A 17304-nucleotide genomic window follows, 5' to 3' on the forward strand; every position below is an offset into this window, starting at 1 on the left:
GGTTGAGGTCGAGGTGGCTATTCCCCATGTCGCTCCCTCCCCAGTCCCTCGGGTCCTGGTTCGAGGTCGAGACCCCCCTCCTTCCCCAACCCCTTTAAGGGGTCTGGGTTGAGGTTGAGGCGAGGATGAAGACCCACTGACGGTGACAGACGCACCCTCCCTAATCCCCCGCAGGGGGCATTAGGTTGAGATGCCTCAGGTAGGGTCGGAGATCAGACAGCATTCCGCAGCTTCCAGGGACCCCAGACCAGCTGAGGGATCCTGTTGGGGCCGGGGGAGGGCGCCCTTTTCAGCTCTCCGCCCCCTCCTCCCTCTCCTCAGAGTCCCGGTGGCCATTTTTTCTGGATGAGATCCAGGAGAGGAGCATCACAGCGGTCTCCGGGGGGCACAGAACTGGGATCTGTCGGCGCTGGACCTAGGGGCACACCGGTGGGGTAAGCTCACAGCTGGGTTCTCATTACTCAGCTGTGAATCTATACTTCCTATAAGGCTCTCTGTGGGTTCCCTCTGCGTAGCCACCCCTGTTCGATCCCTAATAGCCAGCCTCTGTGCACTATGCCAGGCTCAAGGAAGAGAACCAGGCAGGAATGTTTCTATGCATTCTGCACAGCCTGCAAAGCCACGCTCCCTAGTGACAGCACGTATCCGCACTGCCGGGACTGCATCCAGAACTCTGGGTCAGAACCCCAGGGAGTCCCTACTGACGCTTCAGTGTCACAGGCCACGCCAGAATGGGCAACTCAGATGTCTCAGTCTATGACACAGTCCATAGACAACCTAACTGCTACATTGCTGCAAGCTCTGCAGAGTCGGGCCCCGGCTATGGACGGTACACAGCAAACGGACAGCTTGTCTCAGGAACATGTTGCTTCCGACTCTCATAGACGTAAGCGGACCCACAGGTCTCGATCACCTGAGTCGCACTATAGCACAAGGTCGTCCCCCTCCAGGGAGAGACAGCGTCATTCCAGGTCTCCTGGGCAGTCCCCTGCCACAGACAGACAGTGCAATTTACCACAGGGATCCCCCACCACAGAAGACCCCCGCCCCAGGTCGCCCTCCAGGGATCACCTTAGCGAGGCACAGGATTCGGAGGGCATCTGTGACTCCGACTCAGATAACGAAACGGACAGGTCCGTGGTACCTTCTCCCCCTAGCAATACAGCGCTAGTTGAGGACATAATTTCTGCCATTCATCGGGTGCTAATAATTCCAGAGTCGGCCCCGGAAGTCCCAGAACATAGGATTTGCTTCGAAAGTGTTCAGAAACCACCTAAGGTCTTCCCTAATCACCATGAGTTTGAGAATATACTTACCAAACAGTTTGCGCAGCCTGAGAAAAAATTCGCTAATCGCAAATATTTGGAAGCGAAGTACCCCTTCCCACAGAAAGACACCAAACAATGGACAGATCGACCTGAAGTGGACCCTCCGGTTTCTAGGCTAGCAGCGCAGACTTTACTCTCTCTGCCGGATAGCTCAACCCTCAGGGACGCAGCAGACCGGCAAGTAGAACGCATGGCTCGTTCTATTTTCGAAGCGGCAGGCGCCTCTCTGGGCCCAGCGTTTGCTTCAGTTTGGGCAGCCAAGGCCATCCTGGCTTGGGCCAAAAAACTACAGGAGGGTCTTGAGGCTTCAAATCCTGAGCTCTCGGACTAAGCGGTCCAGATAGCAGTGGTAGCAGACTACATGATTCATGCAGCCCTGGATTCCGCCAGAGGTGTAGCGGGAATAGCATCAAACGCCATCACGATCCGACGCATCCTCTGGCTGCGAGAATGGAAAGCGGATGCGGCCTCAAAGAAGTCCCTCACGCGACTTCCATATTTTACTGGAAGACTTTTCGGCGAAAAGTTGGACACCATGATAGCCAATGCCACTGGGGGTAAGAGTACCTCTCTCCCTCAACTAAAACCGAAACGCACGTTTAAACGAAGAAACCAGACGCGATTCCGATCCTTTCGGAATTCCTCGGGCTGGTCCGTTTCGCGCCCAGTGCAAAACCGTAACCGTCCTCCACGCAGGGACAACCCACGGACGCAGCAGCGACCGGACAGGGCTTGGCAGTCGAAAGCAGGCCAAGCGAAACCCAAGGGAGGAAAACCTCAGAACTTCGCTTCACCATGACTCGCGACCTCCGGAAGACACCCCACCAGTAGGCGGCCGACTTTTACTCTTTCAGCAAGTCTGGCTGCCTATTACAGAAGACAGGTGGGTCAGGGAAATAGTGTCTTCCGGATACAAGATAGAGTTCACTTCCGTTCCACCGAACCGGTTCTTCCTTTCTATTCCTCCCAACACCACCAGAAAAGGCTCGTGCTTTCCACCAAGCGGTTTCCTCTCTCCTTCAATCAGGAGTTGTGGTGCCGGTTCCCGCCAACGAGAGATTCCGAGGATTCTACTCAAATTTGTTCGTAGTCCCCAAGAAAGGAGGGCGGCGTCCGACCCATACTGGACCTAAAACAGCTCAACAATTACGTACGGGTCTGTCATTTCCGCATGGAGTCCCTCCGGTCCATCATTGCATCCATGGACCAAGGAGAATACCTCGCCTCCATAGACATACAGGATGCGTATCTCTACATACCAATGGCTCCCGCCCACCAAAGGTTTCTCAGGTTCGCGGTCAACCAAAACCACTACCAGTTTGTCGCCCTTCCGTTCGGACTCGCCACGGCTCCAAGAACGTTCACCAAAGTCATGGCGGCCACCATGGACGTCCTGCACTCAAGAGGCATCCTAGTCGTCCCGTACCTGGACGACCTCCTCATCAAGTCTCCCACTTTCAAAGACTGCGAGGTCAGTGTCTCAATCACACTAGACACTGAGTCGCCTGGGATGGCTAGTCAACCTACAGAAATCGTCGACTATCCCTACTCGGACTCTAACATTCCTGGGAATGGTATTCGACACCGCCAGGGGCCTGGTGCTCCTTCCCAAGGACAAGACACTGGCCATCTGTCTGGGAGTTCGCACACTCCTTCGCAGTCCTCTTCGATCTCTCCGGTTTGCCATGAGAGTCCTCGGCCGGATGGCAGCAGCAATAGAGGCAGTGCCATTTGCCCAGTTTCACCTCAGGGTCCTTCAACTAGCCATACTCAGATCTTGGGACAGGAACCCCTTCTCCCTCGACAGGGAGTTCAGGTTGACGTCATCAACCAGGAGGTCCCTGCATTGGTGGCTCAAACCAACCTCGCTTACACGAGGGAAGCCATTCCTCTCAGGACAATGGAAGATCCTGACTACCGATGCAAGCCTGACAGGCTGGGGGGCGGTGCACCTACATCACAGGGCAAGTGGTCACCGAGGGAAGTGACATTGCCCATCAATGTTCTGGAAATCAGGGCCATCCTCTTGGCACTGAGAGCCTTTCATCACTTGCTTGCAGCCTCGCACATACGGATACAGTCGGACAATGCCACGGCTGTGGCATACGTGAACCCCTAAGGCGGGACCCGCAGCGCCCAGGCGATGAGAGAAGTGGCTCATATCCTCCGCTGGGCGGAAGACACGAGGTCGGTACACATTCCGGGTGTAGAAAACTGGGAAGCTGACTTCCTCAGCAGGCAAGGAATGGACTCGGGGGAGTGGTCTCTCCATCCCGAGATTTTTTACCAGATCTGTCAACGCTGGGGAACCCCGGAGGTGGACCTAATGGCATCCCATCTCAATACCAAGGTCCCTAATTTCATGGCCAGGACACACGACCCGCGGTCGCTTGGAGCGGATGCCCTGGTCCAGGACTGGTCCCAGTTCCGACTCCTGTACATTTTTCCACCCCTCCCCCTAATCGACAGGGTCGTGAGGAAGATCAAGCAAGAGGGAGTTCCGACCATCCTCATCGCGCCAGACTGGCCCAGACGTACATGGTACGCCGACATCGTCCAACTTACAGCAGATGCCCCCTGGCGTCTACCCGACCATCACGACCTTCTGTCTCAAGGTCCGTTCTTCCACCAGAATTCAGGGGCTCTCAATTTGACGGCATGGCCCTTGAAACCTGGATTCTAACCCAGGCAGGTTTTTCACCGGCAGTCATTGCAACTATGATCAGGGCAAGGAAGCCTGCCTCCGCCAAGCTCTATTATCGTACCTGGAGAGCTTTCTTTTCTTGGTGCGAATCTCATGGACAAGTCCCACTCCCTTATTCCCTCCCGAAGGTACTAGGTTTTCTGCAATCGGGCCTAGATGCCAAGCTATCCTTAAGTTCGCTTAAGAGTCAGGTGTCGGCGCTTTCAGTCCTTTTTCAAAAGCGCATTGCTATTAAACCGCAAGTAAGGACTTTCATCCAGGGAGTTTCCCGATTGGTTCCTCCCTACAAACGTCCGCTGGATACGTGGGACCTCAATCTGGTCCTGACAGCATTGTAAGCTCCACCCTTCGAACCTCTTAGAGAAGTTCCACTCTCCATTCTGTCTCAGAAAGTGGTTTTTCTAGTGGCGATCACCTCGTTACGCAGAGTGTCGGAATTGTCAGCACTTTCCTGCAGACGGCCTTTCCTAGCCTTTCACCAGGACAAGGTGGTTCTCCGCACGGTACCATCCTTCCTTCCGAAGGTTGTGTCCAACTTTCACCTCAATGAGGAGATTTCACTGCCATCCCTTTGCCCGGTTCCGGTTCATAGAGTGGAGAAGGCTCTGCATACGCTTGACCTCGTCAGAGCATTGCGGATTTACGTGTCCAGGACTGCACCTTTCCGGAAATCTGATTCCCTCTTCATTCTTCCGGAAGGTAGTCGCAAGGGGCTGCCGGCTTCCAAGGCTACCCTTGCCAGGTGGATCAAGTCAACCATACATGAGGCCTACCGACTTAACAGTTCCCCTCTTCCGGCCGGTATCACGGCACACTCTACACGGGCAGTAGGGGCCTCCTGGGCCATTCGGCATCCGGCTTCGGCACAACAAGTGTGTAAGGCGGCCACTTGGACTAGCCTACACACGTTTACGAAACACTACAGTGTTCATACCCAGTCCTCAGCGGATGCGAGCCTGGGTAGACTGGTTCTGCAGGCGGCAGTACCCCAAGTCTAGGGAACTGTCAACACAATATTCGTCCACTGCTTCCCACCCAGGGACTGCTTTGGGACGTCCCACGGTTCTGTGTCCCCCAATTAGGCGACAGAGTAAAGGAGATTTTTGTGTACTCACCGTAAAATCTCTTTCTCTTAGCCTTTAATTGGGGGACACAGCTCCCACCCTGTTGCCCTTACGGGCCGTTGTTTACTGTTGAGTTCTCATATTGTTCTTTGAGCTCGTACATAGTAGCCTTCTTACAGGCATGGTTATGTTATTTGGTTACGTTCCTCCTTATGCTTTGGCACAAAACTGGAGAAGGCTGACGCTGTCCAGGGGTGTATACTGCAGAGGAGGAGCCAAAGTTAATCTTTTTCAGATTATGCATAGTGTCGCCTCCTAGTGGACAGCAGCATAACACCCACGGTTCTGTGTCCACCAATTAAAGGCTAAGAGAAAGAGATTTTACGGTGAGTACACAAAAATCTCCTTTTTAGGAATGATCTTGGACACGTCCCGCGGGTTGGTCATTCTCCCTCCAGAAAAGACGCAAGCTTTACAACAGGCAGTGCGAACTCTTTCCCGTCCAGCTTCTCACTCCATTCGTTTCAGCATGAGTGTTCTTGGAAAAATGGTAGCTGCCATGGAAGCAGTTCCGTTTGCACAGTTCCATCTTTGTCCCTTACAACACCAGTTGCTGTCAGCTTGGGACAAGAACCCGTTCTCCCTGGACCGTCGGATCCTTCTGTCCCTGCGGGTCAGGTAAACCCTCAAGTGGTGGACTCTGAAGTCCTCCCTGAATCAAGGAAGGTCCTTTCTCCCGGTAAGATGGTTGATAGTAACCACCGACGCAAGTCTTCTTGGCTGGGGTGCGGTCTTTCGTCACCACACGGCACAGGGTCGTTGGTCAACCCAAGAATCGCGTCTCCCCATCAACATCTTAGAGATTCGAGCGATCAGATTGGCTCTACGGAGTTTCCACCATCTCCTTGCAGGTCACCCCATCAGGATCCAATCAGACAACGCCACGGCTGTAGCGTATATCAACCGCCAGGGAGGTACCCGGAGCAAGATGGTCATGCACGAAGTGAGTCACATCCCTCCATTGGGCCGAGACCAACCATTCCTCCATCTCAGCAATTCACATCCCCGGCGTGGAAAATTGGGTGGCAGATTTTCTCAGTCGCCAAGGCATTGCCTCAGGAGAGTGGTCTCTTCATCCAGAAGTCTTTCACCAGATCTGTCTTCGTTGGGGGACTCCGGATGTGGACCTCATTAGCTCCAGGCTAAACAACAAGGTGTCTCGGTTCATTGCCCCATCGCGCGATCCATGTGCCATCGGAGCGGACGCCCTGGTGCTGCCATGGCACCGGTTCCGGCTTCCGTACATCTTTCCCCCTCTTCCCTTGCTTCCGAGGGTCGTCAAGAAGCTTAGAGCAGAGGGAGTGCCTGTGATCCTAGTCGCGCCAGATTGGCCGCGCCGAGCATGGTATGCGGAACTAATAAAGCTGGTCGCCGACGTTCCCTGGTGACTTCCAGATCGCTTGGATCTGCTTTCTCAGGGCCCGATTTACCACCAGAACTCCAGGGCCTTGTCTTTGACGGCATAGCTGTTGAATCCTGGATTTTAGCACAGGCTGGATTCTCTCCCGACGACATCTCCACCTTGATTGGTGCTAGGAAGCCAGTATCCAGACGTATCTATCACCGCACCTGGAAAATATTCTTTTGATTGTGCAAGGATCATGGTCGTTCCCCTCTGGTATTCTCCATTCCGAGAATATTGGAGTTTCTTCAATCCGGACTAAGATCAGGCCTCGCGCTTAGCTCGCTCAAGGGCCAAATTTCGGCCTTGTCAGTGCTTTTCCAACAAAGAATTGCCACCAAACCTCAGGTCAGGACGTTTATTCAAGGAGTTTACCATGTAGCGCCTCCTTATAGGAATCCACTAGAACCATGGGACCTTAACCTGGTTCTCGGGGCCTTACAAGAGGATCCTTTTGAACTGCTGCAGGACGTGTCATTGACCATCCTCTCTTGGAAAGTGGTCTTTCTAGTAGCCATCACTTCAATCAGGACAAGGTGGTTCTCAGGACGTCCCCATCCTTCATGCCCAAGGTCGTTTCCTCTTTCCATCTCAACGAGGAAATTGTTTTGCCTTCCTTTTGTCCAGCACCAGTCCATCGCATTGAGAAGGCCCTCCACAGCCTGGATGTGGTTAGGGCGCTGAGACGGTACATCTCGCAGACGGCTCCCTTCCGCAGGTCAGATGCCCTGTTCATACTTCCTCAGGGGCATAGGAAAGGCCTTGCCGCGTCCAAAGCAACGCTAGCTAGGTGGATTCGCTCTGCGATTCAGGAATCCTACCGTGTCAGGAACGCGCCCGTCTCTGCGGGGATTAAGGTGCACTCTACCCGGTCAGTGGGCTCCTCGTGGGCCATTCGGCACCAGGCCACGGCAAAACAGGTTTTGCAAGGCTGCGACTTGGTCCAGTCTGCATACCTTCTCAAAACATTACCAAATTCATTCTCAGGCCTCTGCAGATGCAGCTCTCGGCAGACGAATCCTGCAATCGGCAGTACCTCAGCCTTAACTCAGAGGTACATGGGGTATTAGCAGATGTATGCTCCCCACCCAGGGACTGCTTTAGAATGTCCCACTGTCTCTGTGTCCCCCAATGAGGCGTAGGAGAAGTAGGAATTTTTGTGCACTCACCGTTAAATCCTTTTCTCCGAGCCATTCAATGGGGGACAGAGCACCCGTCCTGTTTAGCCTACTGGCTCATTTGTAGTATTCCTAGGTTTTGACATAGTTCATTACTGTTGACTGTTTAAGCTCCTACTGCTTTTTTCACTGAACTGGAGACATCTCATCCAGCTGCAGGGTGTATACTGCAGGGGAGAAGTTAACTTTTTTTCTTTCTGATTTGCTTAGTGTCCTCCTAGTGGCAGCAGCATAACACCCACTGTCTCTGTGTCCCCCAATTAATGGCTCGGAGAAAAGGATTTTACAGTGAGTACACAAAAATCCCTATTTCCTTTCATTGCATTTCTGTTTTCCTTCAGCACTGTAAAACCTTCCTATTGCTACCTCCGATCAGTGTACCACTTTTAACCTAAATAATATTTGGGCGGATAGTGATGGCAACTGGCAAAAGAATTTATAGATGTGAGGGGGGAGAAGAATAGCACTCTGTGCCAAAAATATAGAGCTGTCTAGCCTTATTGGATGTGTAAAGGGATCATTACAAATGATTCATGCTGCCAGTGTATAAAGGATTCTAATACTTGGTATGTTTTAACAGCTTTTGAAAAATCTATTAAACCTATTATTGTAACCTAAGGGTAGTAAATTGCTTTATCCAAGCATCCTCAATACTGTATAAATTTGCAGATCTAAAGCAAACATTGTTAGATTGATATGAAAAAGTTTAATGGTTTCCTTTAATATTGATGACCTATACCATTCACTACTATAGGCGCGCACTTGCAGTACCATTCATGGAGCTACTCAAAATATAAAATATAAATACTTCAGTTTCAGCAGCAAGTATAATTTCACCTTCACCCCAAGTCATCAAGAACTGGCATTATCCACGCCAGTCTTGATGAGAGGGTGTGGGTAGATGCTCCTAATTCTCTTGATGAATTAGGTGCGGCTTTGAAAAGTGGCGTACACGTCGACAAAAATCTTAACTCCAGTCATAGATTTCTGGTGTCGTCAAGCTTGTCTAATTCATTATGAGCTGTGCCATCTGCCCACTTTGGCAAAACTTTGGATTGCAGAAAATAATTGCGACTTACCATAGCGATTGATGTCAGAATTCTGATGTAATCGCTTTCATGATCAGGGCCATAAGTGCTTTTCATTTATGTTCAACATGCACCTGAACCCTGCTACATGATCAGTACAGAGGCTTCTCCATAGTAGTATAAGCCTCGCTTTTGTTTAATTTCCTCGTTTTAAAATCCGATTAACTCAATTGTTTAATTTAATATTTTAAGTCTCAGGTGGCTTCAACATCCGAGAAGGACTTAGCATGTATGACTTCTGCAATATCGCTTCGATTGCCCATCCCAACCATTCAGAAATCTTTTACCTTGCAGGTCAGTCAACTATATAAATTAAAAAAATAAGCAATCTGTTGATTTTCAAAAATTTTCCAAAAGTTGAGCACATGGAATACAAAATAGGGTTAGAACTAAAACCAGCATATTCGGTTTGATGCTTTGCGTTCCAACAGTTTCACTGTTAATAGTTCTGCAGTGTTCCAATTGTGTTTATGTATTTTGTCAGGTTACTCAAATGCCAAGAATGTACTTACTTTTCCAACTTTTCAGATTAGTGCAGACCCCACAATATACATTGAAGTAGAGAATGATTTCCGATCAGTAGGCGGATCAAAAATAAGCCAGCTCAAGTGTAACAGAGACGGGAAGGAATGGAGGACGGTGCTTACAAGTCGCATACTTGCAGCAGCAGGAAGCAAGTTAGTATTGTCACATGGCTGGGTGTTTTGAAGCAATCTAGCAAGTATCGTATAAATTTGTAACGGTTTCCTTTTTTTTTTTTTTTTACATACAATAGTGAGATGGTTTGTGTAGCTTGTGAGAAGCGAATGTTATCAATGTTTTCTAGCAGTGGCAGACGAGTATTTCCACCTATCATTCTGCCTTCCCAAATCTCTACTATACAATGCACAGGCCGCTTTGTCATGGCTCTCACGTCCTCAGCTGCTCTTTCTGTTTGGTGAGTAATTGAAAATTGTCCTGCATGAAGCAATTGCTTGTATATCGATCTCCCACAGCATTAAAACTATTGACAGGTTAAAGTGAATGACATTGGTTATCCTGGGACAGTGGCACTTGTCAGGGAATGGATCTATTTGGCAGCAAGTGAACAGTCATTTCTTGAATCTGATATCTTGAATGCCGGAATAACTGGTAAACATAAGCATTCAAGCAAGTTTGACAAATGAGCTAAATTGTGATGGCTGCATGACTTGGAATAGGGCAGCTTCATAGTGGCAGGTTGTGTAGGGTGTTTCCAGAATGCACTACCTGCCAGAAGTTGCCCAATGAGGAGTGAATACTAGTCCATCCTACCTGATCCTACAGTAAAACAAATTACTGATACATGTAATGCTGAAGTAGGATGATAGGTTTTTGGAAACACACTGTGCATTGCAGCTTGTTACGTATAGAGCTGCACAATGGCAGATGACTATATGCCCATGCTGTTCACTGTCTGTTACCAAAAGATACTATTGTTGGCACAAATACATTAAACCAAGACCATGGAACAATGGAAGAAATTGGCCTGGCCAGATGAATCATGTTTATTTTTTTCATCATGTGGACGCCCTGCTGCATTACTTACCTGGGAAATATTATGCGTCAGGATTCACTTTAGGGAAAAGGCATCCTCTCTAAAGATTGGCTGCAGCATTCATGCTCGCTGTAACAATCACCAGAATCCTATATTCTAAATAAAAAATAAAAAAAGAGAATGGAAACCCCCTTTCATGTTATGGCTGATCAGAGTATTTACATTACTGTGATAACATGGTATTTCACATGTGTTTATAGCTGCATTTGTTGTGTTTTTTAGGGATGTCCACAATCAGAAAGCGGTTATAAGGAATGAATCTTTATTGCCCATATTAACAGGTAACCACTTCTGTATTCCAGTTGTTTTATTGCTTGTTTGTTTATATTCTAATACATTATTGGCTAAAATGCTATTTTTCCGTTAATTTTATCAGATATTGAGAGATATATATTTTTCCCCACCATTTATTTGTACTTAGGGAATGACCTGTTGGTTTCTCAAACGTTGCTTACGCAGAGAGGAGTACCTGTACTAAGCTTGTCTAATGGGAAAGCATATTGCTTTAATCCTGCACTCTCCACGTGGTAAGACTTTAAATGTGTAATTCTAGGATCATCCCATTTTGCACAGTTGTAATAACTACATGTGATTGGGTTTGTGTATGGTAGTAAGAATCCTAACAATTAATGTAGAGTTTTTGATCCCAAACAATAAGATTCCGTTCCTACTAGTTACAGAGAACCTGTCATGTCTGATAATGCTATTAACCTGCAGATAATGGGTTTATCTTCAGGTTAATTGCATTAGAAAGCTGTGTGGCTCTTGGGAGAAAATGAATTTTATTCCTCCTGGGATGTGCTGACGTGGCTACAGTCACAGCTTACAGCACGTGTGCGGCTGCTGGGAGCACGGCCCTGTGCTTTAACTGACAGCCGACTTTACAGTGCATAGGTCAAAGTTCCGGGACGTGCTTTCATCAGCTGCTCTCTGTGTACTGAGCAGTGACTGTAGCCATCATGGCACGCCTTTATGAAAGCCGGAGGCTCCCAGGAGGAATAATGTTAATTTATGCTCAGGAGTCGTGCTTTCTGTACAGCAGATTAGCTCCATAACTGCAGGTTAATAGTGTTTCACGTGACAGGTTCCCTTTATCACCATTATTATAGCAGTACATCTGGAGAACACTGAACATTTGAAGGTTTTTCTTTATGGTATTTGGCAACAAGTTGATGCTGACTACACCTCAGAGCAAATGCTGCGACTTTGGCTTACCATCTGCAATGATTCCACACAATCTTTATCTCTAAAACAGCAAATATCTCCTCACTAAGCAGTGAACATAATTATATTTGCCGGTCCTCAAATGGCTTTTTTAAATGTGGTTATAATAGCAGTAAACCATGTAGCATTGTCCCAGTCAGAATTTTCCTTCATACATAAACCACATGTAAAATAACACTGTCCCACACATGCCATACATGTCTGATGGATGTGGGTCCACCTGCCACCATTCACAGCGACACCCGCCTCTGTTAGACATTTGTGGCCTATTTTGAGGTTGCTATAATTGCCTAGGAAAACGTATAACTAAACACTGATACATGATATGTGGTAAATGGGATCAGTTATTTTTTGCACAGTATGTTGGATGCGCAACATGCCGAGTGCCATTACTACATTTTTGATACTGTCTGCACCAAAACTAATAGTCAGTCTGTGGAGTGTGGATACCTCTGTTCTGGTATTGAGCAAAAACATTTGCAGGACCAAGCAGATGGATCAGGCCGTTGCAAACATTCTCAGCTTGAACTCGAATGCCGACATTCTGGGCACTTCTTGTGATCACTAATCCCTCGTGATGTCAAGGGAGCCTAGTAATCACAAGAGGTGCTAGGTAGGATGCTGGCATTCTGGGCACCGCTTGTGAGATCACTAAGTCCTCATGATGTCACAAGAGGTCCTAGGGTGCCAGCATTCAAGTGCCATCTGAGGAAGTTCACACTGCCCGACTTGCTGCCTCATCGTGTAAAAGTGTCCTACCAATCTGTCTACTCTACTCTTTTTACTTATCTTTACTTATCTTTATGGAAAATGTGATTGCTAATTAACCTAGTAGTGGAAGGATATTGCTAAATTATGAGTGCTTCTGAAAATTGTCATTTTTTCAATATTTTATATCCAGCTGTTAACTGTGGACATGATCTTATTTATTGGTACTTGGGAGTCTTTTCTTATTCAAAAATATGTAAGGTTTTTTGGCTATAAAGTTGTATCCATTGCATTTGGATCTAATGGTGTTATTCAGGTTACACTCAGATTGGCCGAATTTCACCCAAAACTATTTATATCTACATGCAGCTCTTTCAAAGACAAGTCCATCAATACCTTTATGGCCAGTCATTTCCTCTGAGAAATTAGATTCCTTGCTGACAGATTCCCTTTAATAGGTGCATTTGAGATTTTACTTATGCTATAAACTCAATACTTTATATGCAGAGAATAATTGTTTTTGCCATCCAACCTTATTAAAACTGTTTCTTTTCATTATGATCAATCTTTTTCCTTTTTATGTGATCTAAACACAACACTTATTACTAAATATTATTAAATATTGTCAAATGCATGCTTTTATTTTAACAACAATGTTTGTAATATTGTTTTGAGTTCTCCAAAATCTACATGGTTTGTATTACTTTTGCATTAATTGCTGTTTTCTGCACCTTAACAGGAACCTGGTATCTGACAAACAAGATTCCTTGGCGCAGTGCGCAGATTATAGGAATTGTTTGAGCTCGCAGGAAGCCATGATGTGCTCTGGACCACTAGCCATAATCCAAGGAAGAGCGTCCAAGTAAGAAAATAATATATTCCACCCTGAATTAAAGTCTAGCTCAAACTATAATTTTTTTTTGTATGTCTACATACCCTTAATCATAAGGAACTTTGAAACCTTAAATAGGTATTTTCAAGATTCTCTCCCTCATGGCACTTATTACAATGTCCCACCCACAAATTTAGTGTGATTTCTTCTTTGCCTCATTGGGGGACACAGGACCATGGGTGCTGCTTCCACTATGAGGCTGACACTAAGTGAATACAAAAAAGTTAGCTCCTCCTCTGCAGTATACATCCACCACTGGCTGCAGCCCGAACCAGTTCATGCTTAGTGTCCGTAGGAGGCACATGGGTCTGGTCTTCAGACCATTTGTTATTTTATTATATTTTTTTACTATATTTTTCTATTTTTCAATGGATTACAGGGGCGACGGATCCTTTCAAGGGTCCGATCTCCCCAAACCAACAACTGGCGAGCATGTGGAGTGTTGCCTCCACGTATCCTCTCCTGCAACGTGCAAGCAATGCCTGAGCTTTCCTTTAAGTGAGATGGGTCCTTTAAGGGCACCGCTCTCCCCACACCAGCAACAGACGGGAACATGGATTGTCGCTTCCATGTACCCCTTTCTGAAGCCAGGCTACAACCGAACAACAGTCCTGTCCTATCCTAGGGGATTGAACCCCTTGGATGTACAGAGGCTCTCATGGTGTCCGTGCGGCCCCCACTGAATCGCCACTGACTGAACGGTGACGAATGGAGGGCGGATGGTCCCTCTCCACCTCCCTGTCAAAGGGATGGTGGATTGAGGGCTCCCTGCACTGTCCATATTCCAGCTGACCTGAAGGCGGGAACGTTTCTCAGTCTGGGGCCTGCGCTGCGGCAGTCTCCAGACCGGGACGCACACCTCCGGTAAGTAGGACTCAGGACGTAGTATGGCAGCACCACCGGAGGAAGCGGAAGCAGCGGCTCTGGCGGCAGCGGAGGAAGCGCTCCCCTCCCCCGGTTGCTCTCTGGCCCGCATGAAAAAATTTAGGCCCCGGCTTGGGCATACCTTAAGGAATATTCGCCCCCTACGGCCCCTGTCGTGGCGGCGCTCCGCCCATTTTTTTGGAAGTTTCTGGCGCCAATTTCACCCTTTTCTGGGCATGTCTCGCTCCCTATGAGACTTCCTCCGGATAAGTCTCGGCGGCCATCTTCCGGTCTCATCCAGGGGGGAAATAGCGCTGTCACCGCCTACCAAGTCACGCGCACGGCGAGACTTCCTGGTCCCTCAGCGACCATCTTTTCTGATGGCACATGTGACATGATCGCTTGTAACGGGGATTCTTCAGGACCCTTCTAATGGATGGCCTCACTGGCTGTTCCCTGGCGAAGGACCGCTCACATGGAGCCTCTGGACTGGGGTAAGACCTGGACGGCGCCCTATATAAATATATATTAGTCCTTCCCTACATGGGCTCTGCTACATTGCGCTATGTCCATTCAGAATGGCTATCAGTGAGAAGATAACCATTGCTATAAGCATTCTATGGCTTTTCAGTCACCCTTATACATTATGTAATGTGCCTGAGCAGGACGGGGACTGACATCCATGCTGAGCAGGGCTCGCAGTGGCCTGACCTGAATGGTGGACCGCTGGATCAAACAGCGCCTGAAGCGGAATGCGGTCCTGGGATCAAAATTCCCTCATGGCTGACTTCGGACCTGCAGCACCCAAGGGCAACAGCCCTGGGTAAGTGCTCTGACCCTGCAGCAGGCACATCAGCCCCATTGGCCCTCCCTGCAGAGGGATATACCTCTTCTTGCAGGGACTGAGATCCAGACTGCACCCAGGAAACCCCCAATGGGCATAGCCCCCCCGCACTGGGCTTCGTCGCTTCCACAGTCCATAGCGTTATTGGCCAAAGCGATAGTCCCTTCATGATCCCTTCTCTACTGGTCGGGGCCTTCACCTGCCTGCCTCGGACAAACTTCCCTCATTTTTTAATGCAGCACGGTCAGTGGTTAGCACTGCATCCTTGCAGCGCTGGAGTCCTGGGTTCGGATCCCTCGAAGGGCAACATATGCATGAAGTTTGTATGTTCTCCCTGTGTTTGCAAACTTGGTCAGCAGGAATTGGTCTCCGGCGACAAATCCACGGATTACAGAGAGGTGACGGATCCCTTCAGGGCTCCGTTCTCCCCAATCTTACAACTGGCGGGAACGTGGAGTGTCGCCTCCACGTACCCCTTCCTGAACAGTTCTTTCGTCCAATAGCACTTCTCCTGGTCTTCTAGCGCCTCGGCATCCGTAATCTGTTTCTTGTTCCCCTTCCCAGGGGCCTGCATCGAACATGGCTGTGTGTTCGAGCCTGACGAACGAGTGGGTGGAATTGCACTCGTCAGAGTTTTCTAGCGACGGTGGATAGTCTCATTGAGGCTGTCAACCAGACTTTAAGGATTGATGAGGACTATATCTCTGCCCCGACCCATGTGGGTCCTCGAAGAGAACTATACATCCTCATAGGGTGCTCGCAACCATCCAGAGTTTCAGGACATAGCTCGACCTGTTAGGCTATGTGCCCACGTAGCGTTTTTTAAACGCTCAGGAAACGGGTTCTCCTTCCCAGAAAACGCGTGGTTTTGCGCAAAAGGCGCGCGTTTTTGATGCGTTTTTTCCGCACGTCTTTTGGACTATAGGAAATAGCCAAAAACGCAGACCTAAGCGGAAATTAATGAACATGCTGCGTTTTTCACCACTAAGCGTCTCCTTCACGGTAAAAAACGCATCCATTGGCACAAAAAGGCCAAAATGCATTTAAATGCATGGGATGCTTCTTTTTAAGTGTTTTTGATGCGGTTTGACCCCGAAAAACGCATCAAAAACGCTTTAAAAAAGCGCTGCGTGGGCACACAGCCTTAGAGAGCGACTGGATAAACGACTCACAGGTCAGAGACCTCTAGAAGCGAGTTATCCCTTTCCTCGGGTCAGCGTAAGGAGTGAGTGGAATCTCCTCCAGCTGACCCACCGGTATCTCATCTGACGTCGAGATAGATAATCCTGCCTTTCGAGATTGGAAGCATCAAGTTCGGCACTCTTGCCCTCCTTTGCAACTGTATGGGTAGAAAACCATGCTCTCTTGGCAGAGCTATACAGACCAGCGAGCTTCCCCTGGGGACAGTGAAGCTGGCAATCAGCTTACTTTGGCCGGGAATTATTTGGTGCAGGCTTCTATTGATACAGCCTCTAACGCTATCTCTATCAGGCGATCCCTGTGTATCGGGCAATGGCGTGCAGAATCTGCGTCCAAACATTCTAGCTTCTCTGCCTTATCAGTGCAGCCATCTATTCATAGAAAAGCCAGATCACCTTATCTCTGACGTCTCAGGGGAAATATTCTTCCCCCCCCCCAGCACAAGTCAAGCGGGTCACCTGCTTTTGTTTTCATCAGGTCTGGCTCTCTGTTGTGTACAACGAATGGGTCTGGGACCTGGTGTCTTCTGGATATAAAATACTTCCCTCCTCGTTTCAGAGAACGAAAGATTCCAGGGGTGATACTCAAACCTGTCCGTGATCCTAAGAAAGGGTCGGGTCAATGTGGTCAATCCTGGACCCCAAACTTCTAAACAAGTTTTGGCAGGGTTCGGCTCTTCAGGTCCGAATCCCTTTGTACTGTGATAACCCCTATGGATAAGGGGAGTTGCTAGCACCCATCGACATCCGGGATGCTTGGCTTCACATCCCCATCTTTCCCCCTCTCCAGAAGTTCCTGTTCTTTGCTGTTCGCAAGGAACAATTCCAGTTCACAACCGCTCCCAGAGTGGCCATGAAGGTCATGGCGGCTGTCACGGCCATTCTGGACTCTCGGGACATGGTCGTGTTGCCATACTCAGACGACTTCCTAATTAGAGGACCGTCCTTCCAACTTCTCGGAATACTCTTTCACGCCGGGGCTGGTTGATATTAAAAAAAAAAAAAAAAAATCTTCCCCAGCTTCAGGTCTGCGAATATCCTTTTTAGAGATGAACCTGGACACTTCTCAAGGGTCAGTGATTCTCCCTCAAAACAAAATCTTAAATTCGTCGGTCTCGGGATCCAGTAGTCTTTGTCGCGGACGCACTGATTGTCGTCTTCCGTACTTGTTTC

At 48.6% G+C, this 17304-nt stretch overlaps 1 protein-coding gene across 2 annotated transcripts in view; it reads left to right on the forward strand.

Moving 5' to 3' along the window:
* The window catches only part of HIRA (histone cell cycle regulator), an 80383-nt gene that overhangs the window by 33683 nt on the left and 29396 nt on the right, over positions 1–17304 (forward strand). For both annotated transcript variants that reach the window (XM_073559102.1, XM_073559104.1), the window contains exons 17-22: positions 9017–9118; positions 9353–9501; positions 9600–9761; positions 10623–10681; positions 10822–10927; positions 13072–13194. In XM_073559102.1, the coding sequence (XP_073415203.1) occupies positions 9017–9118; positions 9353–9501; positions 9600–9761; positions 10623–10681; positions 10822–10927; positions 13072–13194 (701 nt within the window). The remainder of the gene's footprint in view (positions 1–9016; positions 9119–9352; positions 9502–9599; positions 9762–10622; positions 10682–10821; positions 10928–13071; positions 13195–17304) is intronic.

Source organism: Dendrobates tinctorius, unplaced genomic scaffold, assembly GCF_039654945.1.
Source record: "Dendrobates tinctorius isolate UK_male_01 unplaced genomic scaffold, ASM3965494v1 ptg000265l, whole genome shotgun sequence".
NCBI classification, from domain to species: domain Eukaryota; kingdom Metazoa; phylum Chordata; class Amphibia; order Anura; family Dendrobatidae; genus Dendrobates; species Dendrobates tinctorius.